This window comes from Triticum dicoccoides, chromosome 6A, assembly GCF_002162155.2.
Source record: "Triticum dicoccoides isolate Atlit2015 ecotype Zavitan chromosome 6A, WEW_v2.0, whole genome shotgun sequence".
Classification (NCBI taxonomy): domain Eukaryota; kingdom Viridiplantae; phylum Streptophyta; class Magnoliopsida; order Poales; family Poaceae; genus Triticum; species Triticum dicoccoides.
The window spans coordinates 607,504,639-607,514,339 of NC_041390.1; the positions used below are offsets into that span (position 1 = coordinate 607,504,639).

Consider the following 9,701-nt stretch of genomic DNA (forward strand, 5'->3'; position numbering starts at 1 on the left):
GCATATTGGGCAATTAAAGAACTCAACTATGATTTCAAACTTGTCGGTGAAAAGAGGCTATTTGATATTAGCTCACTAGATGAATGGAGAACCCAAGTTTATGGAAATGCCAAGTTATTTAAAGAAAAAGTTAAAAGATGGCATGATAAAACAATCCAAAAGCGTGAGTTCAAAGTTGGAGAATATGTTCTTTTCTACAACTCTCGTTTTAGATTCTTTGCAGGAAAACTTGTCTCCAGATAGGAAGGACCTTATATTATCGAGGAGGTTTATCGGTCTGGAGCTATCAAAATAAATAATGCCGAGGGTACTAACCTGAAGGTTGTCAATGGGCAAAGAATAAAACATTATATCTCAGGTATGCCTATTAATGTTGAAAGCAATGTTATCCAAACTATGACACCGGAATAACACATAAAGGAAACCTTCCAGAACACTCCTGAATCGTGAAAAAAGAGGAGGTACGTGATACAGTAAGTAAATGGATTCCGAAAAATCCGCAAAAATATTTTTTGTCAGTTTTGGAATATGTTAAAAATTAGGAAAATAAGAAACAACCAGGAAGGCACCCCTGGTGGGCACAAGACACCAGGGCGCACCTGATCGCTCTTTGACTATAGCGCCAGAAAAGCTCCTGTCTGCTAGGACTATGTCGGTATTTCCCCAAAGAGGAAGGGATGATGCAGCACAGCGATGGTAGTTGTTTCCCTCAGTGAAGAAACCAAGTTTATCGAACCAGTAGTAGAACCAAGCAACACAACATAAACAACACCTGCACACAAATAACAACACCTCACAACCCGACGTGTTAAAGGTGTTGTCATGCCCTTTCGGGTAACGATGCCAGAAATTTGTAGTAGATGGAATAATAGATCGCAAATAAAATAAAGTGCATCAAAGTATTTTTGTATTTTTGGTTTAATAGATCTGAATAAAAATGCAAAGGAATAGTAGATCGCAAGCAAATATATGAGAAAGAAGCGGCCGTAGGTTTCACTAGTGGCTTCTCTTGAGAAAGATAGCAAACAGTGGGTAAACAATTACTGTTGGGCAATTGATAGAACCTCAAATAATTATGACGATATTCAGGAAATGATCATTACATAGGCATCACATCCAATATTAGTAGACCGACTCCTGCCTGCATCTACTACTATTACTCCACACATCGACCGCTATCCAACATGCATCTAGTGTATTAAGTTCATGGAAAAACGGAGTAATGCAATAAAAACGATGAGATGATGTAGACAAGATCCATTTATCTATTGCATAGATATAGATCCCATCTTTTTATTCTTAGTAGCAACGATACATATGTGTTGTTTCCCTTTCTGCCACTGGGATCAACAAGCACCGTAAGATCGAACCCACTACCGGGCACCTCTTCGCATTGCAAGATAAATAGATCAAGTTGGCCAAACAAAACCCAAATATCGGAGAAGCATTATGAGGCTATAAGAGATCATACATATAAGAGATCAAAGAAACTCAAATAACTTTCATGGATATAAAAAGATATGACTGATTATAAACTCAAAGTTCATCAGATCTCAACAAACACACCGCAAAAAGAGTTACATCATATGGATCTCCAAGAGACCATTGTATTGAGAATTCAGCGAGTGAGAGAAGGCCATCTAGCTACTAACTACGGACCCGAACACTACTAGAGAAAACCTTATACACAGAAGTTTATCAGTAGCGCGGTATAAAAGGGGGCGCTGCTACTAATTAGTAGTAGCGAGGGGTATAAAAACCGTGCTACTACTAAGTTGATAGTAGTAGCGAGGGGTATAAACCCGCGCTGCTACTAAGTGGTGCCCCCGGGACAGGCCATAATAGTAGCGAGTGGTATAAAACCTGCGCTACTACTACGTAAGTAGCTATAGTGCTGGTAAGACCCCACGCTATTACTAAGCGTTTCCACGCCGGCCCGATCCACTCCCACCCCACCATTCTCTCTCTATATATATAATCCCTAAAAAAACTCTCTCACAAACTCACCTGTTCCTTGGTCCACCCCACATCGGCTCCTCTCCCCACGATCTCCTCGCCGCCGCCACCACCCACGCCGGCCGGTTTCGGCGAGCACCGGCCGCGCACAACCCCTCCAGTTCCTACACGGCCACCCTCTTCTCCACTGCGCTCTCGCACCACTTCATCCCGCTCCCCTCCGCCGCCAGGCCTGCCGCCGCCGCCTCCTTCACCTGCGGCCCGCTGCGCGCCATGTCGGTGCTGCTGGTGCCGCGGAGGCGGCTCCTGCTGCCCGTGGCCGTTGCCGTGTCGTCCGAGTTCGAGACGGAGGACGCCGAGGAAGAGCAGAGCGAGGGCGAGGGCGGAGGCGACTCCGCGACCGAGTACTCCGAGGACCTCAAGGTCTTCGTTGGCAACCTGCCCTTCACCGTCGACAGCGTGCAGCTCGCCAAGATAGGATAAGGTACTGTAAATTTTTCTCGGCATGAAGTAAGTTGGAGTTGGTTCAGTACTTCGGAGGCCTCGTAAATTCAGTACTTCAGTGCATTGCCGAGAGCGCTCCAGCGGAGTCCGCGATAAATCCTAATCCAAAGGCGACCGACTGGATTAGAAGGTATATCTTGATGCTAACCCATGGGTGGGAATTTTTAGGGGGGAGAATTAAAGAATAGAGCATTTGGGGGCAGGCTGTGCTTGTGCAGTTGTGCCTCCCCTGAACCCATTATTGTTTCTTCATAAACTGCAGTAGACATCTAGAAAAAAATTTTGTTTAGTAGACTGGTCCAGAAATTAATCCTGTGATACAGAAAGAAAGTTTTAGGGCGGAAATTAAAGAAAAGAGCATTTGGGGGCTGGCTGTGCTTGTGCCTCCCCTTTGATAGAGAAAGAGAAGTATTTATGCGAACGAACTGACCAAAATAAAAAGACTTTTGCAGATTGTAAAGTGTAGTTGGTGTTGTCCTTTGCAGCTTATGCAGAGATGGAAAACATGTAGGGAGTACAATATAGTTTCAATTTTTCTTCTCTTTGTAAAGTGTAGTTGGTGTTGTCCTCTGCACTGTACTGAAGCTTGTGTTTATACTTTGTACTCTGTAGTGTAGCTTGTGTTATGCTCTTTATTGAACTAAAGCTTGTGCCACGAGCCCACGAGTATAAAAAGTTTGATTCTTGCTCCTCTTTGTAATTATACTTTGACTGCACTGAAGCTTGCGTCTGATTGTAGGCATGGTACTGAACCCATATAGTACTGAACTGAACTATAGTAACAAGAGTAACTTGTGTTAATGCTTGGATCAGACGATTTTATTTGCACCATGCTTTAGTTGCTTATAAATGCTTGGGTCTGTCGATGCAGTGCAAGCGTCCATCGCCGCAAACACATGGGTGGTCAGTGGGACTCCCCAGACCAAGAGTATGGATCCATCTCACTTCTCTATCATTTGGCCGTGATGATGATGATGCAAGTTGTAACATTTGCAACAGCTAACCCTCATTCGCATCAGCCCTCTTCTCTATGGTGCTGGCTAGGTAAGAACTAGGGATCTGTGGCAGCAGCTCATAGATTAGAATTAGATTTGATAATTGGAGATGGATTCCTGAACCAATTTGCAAATTCGTTGGTGATTTCAGTGCTTATACTTATTTGGTTTTGGTGCCTGGTCGGACCTTCTCTATGTTAGTTCCTTTGCTTAGCCAAATTAGTTAGGGATATAGCCCATCCATGATGTTGCGAGGTGTTGATTGCCTTCTAGCAAAAATCTAGAGCGTTGGGTATCTCTGGCTGTAAACTGAATCTGGTTCAGTTAAAAACTGCACTGTCAAATCTGGACAGCCAGCTTCTAGGTGAAAAACGAGTTAGTTATTCTCAGAATTTCGAGTTGCCTCTATATGAAATTTGTAAAGCAAGTTTCAAGCTTTCCGTAGAGTATTTATTTGCATCGTTTGGATGAATGGTTTGAGAGCAGCCATCGTTTTAGTTTGCTGTCCCGAAAGTTAGGATCCTGAGCGCATTGTTTTCGTATGCCAGTTTACGGCCTTGTAGAGGCTGTTTTAAAAAAAAGTTTCAATACGAATTTTGTAGAGGGTTTGTAGTAGATTGCAAGGCCGATTTCGGTTTCAGTTTGCTCCACCGCTGTGAAAGGTGGAGGAGGCTAGATTGCAAGGCCGATTTCAGTTTCAGTTTCGATCGAGCCTAGATTGCAAGCCCGATTTTAATACTAGCACTCTCCATGCAGATCCTCAATAATTGTAGTCAATTGGTTGGACAGTCTTCTTGTTTTCATCATTTTTTTCTAGTTATATACATAGTTGGCTGGGATTATAATGCTATCTTTGCTTACTGTTAACTGTCCAAATTGATGTAGGAAGATAAACAGTTGTTGATCGCTTCCACGATTAGCACCAACTAAGTTTCCTTAGATGTTTGCACCTTAGAAAGTGGTATCTGCTTAATATGAAGATCATTTGTCAGTTCTGTATCTGTAATATTACAAGTAAGAATGGATATTGGCTATCAAGAGTCTCAACTTTTATCTCATTTACTGAATGCAGACGCAACAACTTCACTTCTTTCCTTGCACATTCCTGTTAAGGAAGCAAAGGTAACCCTGCTATCCTGGTATATACAGATAGAATAAAAATATAATACATTATTTGGATACCAATGAAACACATAGAATTAGTTGTTGAACACAAACGATATGGAAGTTCTCCTTCAGGGATCACGGTGTTTTCCTAGTTATTCTGCTTGAAGGGATGGCGTTGATAGTGTTGCTACCAGTGCTGCTGTTTTATTTTGTTGATACTACCAATGCTGCTGTAGTCAATTAATTACAACTCACACTTGTTGAGGGGGGGCTGCAACTTAATTCAGTGTCGATGTTCATTGCAAGTTTAGTAGTACCATATGAGGAGGTGAAATAATGTTCTTATAGTTCACAACAAGTGATTTGATTGGCCATTGTTTGTCCTTGTTGGTCTGCTTTCGTTTTGGAAAATCATCCTATAAGATTTGTGCTGTCCTATCAAGCAATTGATCTGATAGGTTGTGAGCTTTTTAGCTGTCCAGCATCACCCTATGGCAGATAATCATTTCTATTATGTGTTAATGCTTTCCTTTTAAACTACTTCAAAAAAAAAAATTGGATTCTTTTAGCCGTATTATCCTTTGAACATCTATATGAAATGATCTAAGTTTAAGTATATTTAGTTTTGAAGAAAACTAAAGGCAATTAATGTGAAAATTAGATATGTCCTATTACCTGGCAATATATAGTTCATCTAAGCTTGGTTGGCAATATATATTATCTAGATGTTAATTTTATTTGTTTGTAGCTATTACATAGGCGATCTCTTGTTAATAGAAATCACTCACTTTTTTTGTTTTCGTATATTTATTCCCGTAGCTACTGTACATCACAACATGCAAGGAAATATATGTCTGCTGAAAATTAATTTTATTTGTTCTTTGCTCTTTACAGAAATCTTGGATTCATAAATGGGAGAAGCACATAAGGGAGAAGAAGATGATTGCAAGGATGGAGAGGGAGCAAATCATTTGGAGGGATAGAATGCCACTGTTTGGTGTTTTTATGCATTTTTATTTGCTTCCAACTGTGTTTGTACTAGCTGGGAATAAGTGACTAGGCAATAAGTGTAGATGTATGGATATGCTCTAATGCTCCTGGTTTACTATAAATCTTTGATTTGGAATGATGTGTAATGCTGCTAGTTTATTACAAATCTGGGCTTGTTTTAGCTGTTAGAATTGTATGCATAAAATGGAATTGATGGATTTTATTTTTTTAATTCCTAATTAGTTAGTAGTAGTGTGGGGGTGAAATGGAGTGCTAGTAGTATTCAGGATACTAGCAGCGTGTGGTACTATAGATGCGCTACTACTATTCCGTTAGTAGTAGCGCGGGTGACATCCGCGCTACTAGTAAAATGTTAGTAGTAGCGCGGGTTTACCCGCGCTACTACTAACTATTAGCTGTAGCACGATACTAGTAGCGCGGGTACCCGCACTGCTAGTAGCCATTTTACCCACGCTGCTAGTAGCCTTTTTCCTAGTAGTGGAAGGTCTACAAAGAACTACTCACGCATCATCGGAGAGGCACCAATGGAGGTGGTGATCCCCATCCGAGATGGTGTCTAGATTGGATCTGGTGGTTCTGGACTCTGCGGCGGCTGGATGAAATTTCGCCAACGCTTCTAGGGTTCTGGTATTTTTGGGGTGTTTATAGAGCAAAGAGGCGGTCCGGGGGCACCCGAGGTGGGCACAACCCACCAGGGCGCGCCTGGGCCTCCTGGCGCGCCCTGATGGGTTGTCCCCTCCTCAGGACTCCCCCCAGGTGCAACTAGGTCCCAACATCTTCCATCTGGCCCATAAAAAATCATCGTGGAGTTTTGTGGCATTTGGACTCCGTTTGGTATTGATTTTCTGCGATGTAAAAAACATGGAAAAAATAGCACTTGGCACTTGGCACTATGTCAATAGGTTAGTACCAAAAAATGATATAAAATGATTATAAAACATCCAAGATTGATAATAAAACAGTATGGAACAATAAAAAATTATAGATACGTTGGAGACGTATCAGCGCCTGGCAGGTTGTGCCCACCTCGGGTACCTTTCGGACTCCTTTTTCTTCCGTCTACTTGTTTCCCAAGGTAAAAAAATCTTTATATACCTCCCGAACCTATTGACCATCGTATCATGGAGAAATCTTCTGTTTTCTTTTCTTGCAATTTTCTGTCAGATCTGTCAGGCCAGGCACCATGTCCTCGTCCCCCACCAACAACGTAGAAGAGGATGCTTGGTTGATGAGGATTGAATTGAAGAGAGAAGAGCTCGAAGAAATTTTCAAGGAGGACAAGAGCAAGGAAGTTGTCGGAGATCAAACTCCGGCAGTAGAGCCGGCCTTGCCCGTGGAGAAAGAAGAAGATGTCCTCCAACCATACTATGAATACCTCACTCCCACTGAGATTGAGGCCTTTAGGATCATCGAAATGGTTCGTGTTCAAAACAAATATCTCACTCATGAAATTATTTTATTGCAAGAGCACATCATTACCCATCAGAGCGTCATCCGAAGATTGTAGTATCTTTTGAGCCTAGAAGAGAAGGACGAATCCTCCACTACTTCATCACCACCACCTTCTTCTTCATCACCAAAGGAGACTTGAGTATCGGGTATGGGCACTCCCCTTGGCTTGTGCCAAGCTTGGGGGAGGTTCCCTGTATCGTATCACCTCCATTATCTTTTGCTTTTACTTACCTTAGTTCTATCCTTAGTTATCTTTTGCTTTAGTTCAATAAAAGTTAGTTCGATCCTTTGTTTTTGAGTGCTTACTTAGTGATCTATCCTTGTAATCGTGTGCCAGATATATAATAGAGTTTAGTTTGAGTTTTGCTCTCTTCACTTTCATGTTCAATAAAAAGAAAGGAAATAAATGAAAAGACCATATGCTAATCTTATGGTAAGTAATGACATCACATAAGGAAGAGTATAAGTAGAAAAATTTATTGGAGATTTACAAACATAGCATTGGTCAATAATGCAATTCATGAAAGAATTAATAAGGGAAGAGAAGATTCACATGCAAATACACTATCTTGGACATCTTTTATGATTGTGATCCCCCATCAAAATATTATATGCCAAAATTGTTGACGTTGGACAAGGAAGACAACGTGATGATTTATGTTTGTTCATATTCACATAGAAGTTATATTGTCATAGATCCTTTAACATGTGGTGCTTGCTCCTATCTTTGCTAGCCAAAATTCCGCACTAAGTAGAGATACTACTTGTGTATCCAAAACCCTTAAACCAAATCTTGTTTTGAGAGCCACAATACCTACCTATGGATTGAGTAAGATCCTTCAAGTAAGTTGTCATTGGTGCAATAAGGCAATAAAATTTGCTTCTAAATGTGTTAGATCATTTAGTGTAAGAGAAAATTGAGCGTTGTATGAACTTGTGATAGCAAAATAATAAAGGCGGCATGCAATAAAGGTTGCTATCATAAGGGGCAATATAACGTGACGTTCTTTTGCACTAAGAGATTGAGCATACAACCAAAAAGCGCATGGCAACCTCTGCTTCCCTCTGCGAAGGTCCTATCTTTTACTTTTATGTATTTATTTTTATGCAAGAGTCAAAGTATTTCTCTCTATTCCTTTTTATTTTCTCTTTTTGCAAGCACCTTGTGGTGCGGAAAGATCTAGGCACATATATCCAGCTGGATATGGGTGGCATGAGTTATTATTGTTGACACCACCCTTGAGGTGAATACGTTGGGAGGCGAAACTATAAGCCCCTATCTTCTTATGTGTCCGGTTGAAACTTTTTGCTCATGTGTATGCGGTGAGTGTTAGAAATCATAGAAGACTATATGATGGTTGAGTATGTGGACTTGCCAAAAGGCTCCGATACGTGACCCTTCCTGAAAACATGATGAATTGTAGTTGCAAAGTTGAGTGAGAACATAGTTTGTTGATTTTCAATAGAGTTTATGCTTTATACTTCGATGTTGTGATGAATTATTACTTATTCATGAGAAGTTTATGATAAACATTATGTGATAAAAGTTCTATGATAAAGTTTGTTGCTGTTATAATAATATACATGATGCTTCTATGTCCGTATTTTGTTTTTATCGACACCTCTCTCTTTAAGCATGTGGATTTATTTTTCGATTTCGGTTTTCGCTTGAGGACAAGCGAGGTCTAAGCTTGCGGGAGTTGATACGTCCATTTTGCATCATGTTTTCCTATTATTATTTATGATGTTTTTATGCATAATAATACTTTTTGGAGCAATTCTAATGCCTTTTATCTCATAATATGCAAGGTTCACACAAAGAGGGAGAATACCGACAGCTGGAATTCTGGAGCTGAAAAGACTATGTCAGGCTACCTATTCTGCACAACTCCAAATGAGCTGAAACTTCACGGAGAATTTTTATGGAATATATAAGAATTAGCGGAGCAAATAACTACCAGAGGGGGGCCCACCAGGTGGGCATAACCCACCTGGGCATGCCCTGGTGGGTTGTGCCCTCCTCGACCCACCTCCTGTTGAGGAACATAGTAATTTCAAAAAATTTCCTACGCACACGCAAGATCATGGTGATGCATAGCAATGAGTGGGGAGAGTGTTGTCTACGTACCCTCGTAGACCGAAAGCGGAAGCGTTATGACAACACGGTTGATGTAGTCGTACGTCTTCACGGTCCGACCGATCAAGCACCGAAACTACGACACCTCCGAGTTTTAGCACATGTTCAGCTCGATGACGATCCCCGGACTCCAATGCAGCAAAGTGTCAGGGAAGAGTTCCGTCAGCACGACGGCGAGGTGACGATCTTGATGTTCTACCGTCGCAGGGCTTCGCCTAAGCAGCGCTACAATATTGTCGAGGAGTATGGTGGAAGGGGGCACTGCACACGGCTAAGAAAACGATCACGAGGATCAACTTGTGTGTCTAGAGGTGCCCCCCTGCCCCCGTATATAAAGGAGCAAGGGGGAGGCCGGCCGGCCCTAGGGCGCGCCAAGGAGGAGGAGTCCTCCTCCTAGTAGGAGTAGGACTCCCCTCTTTCCTACTCCTACTAGGATGGGGAAAGGAAGGGGGAGAGGGAGAAGGAAAGGGGGGCGCCGCCCCCCTTCTCCTAGTCCAATTCGGACCAGAGGGGGAGGGGGCGCGCGGCCCACCCTGACC

At 42.0% G+C, this 9,701-nt stretch overlaps 1 protein-coding gene and 1 long non-coding RNA gene across 2 annotated transcripts in view; both read left to right on the forward strand.

The window, feature by feature from the left end:
• The first annotated feature begins 2,338 nt into the window (after positions 1-2,338).
• LOC119314562 lies at positions 2,339-5,576 on the forward strand. Its single transcript, XR_005152354.1, has 4 exons — positions 2,339-2,440; positions 3,332-3,388; positions 4,528-4,577; positions 5,457-5,576. It is a non-coding gene; the product is annotated as an uncharacterized LOC119314562 (long non-coding RNA).
• A 1,180-nt stretch (positions 5,577-6,756) lies between these two features.
• LOC119316105 (skin secretory protein xP2-like) overlaps positions 6,757-9,701 on the forward strand; it is a 26,565-nt gene continuing 23,620 nt past the window's right edge. The window contains exon 1 of the mRNA XM_037590469.1: positions 6,757-6,990. Coding sequence (XP_037446366.1) covers positions 6,757-6,990 — 234 coding nt within the window. The remainder of the gene's footprint in view (positions 6,991-9,701) is intronic.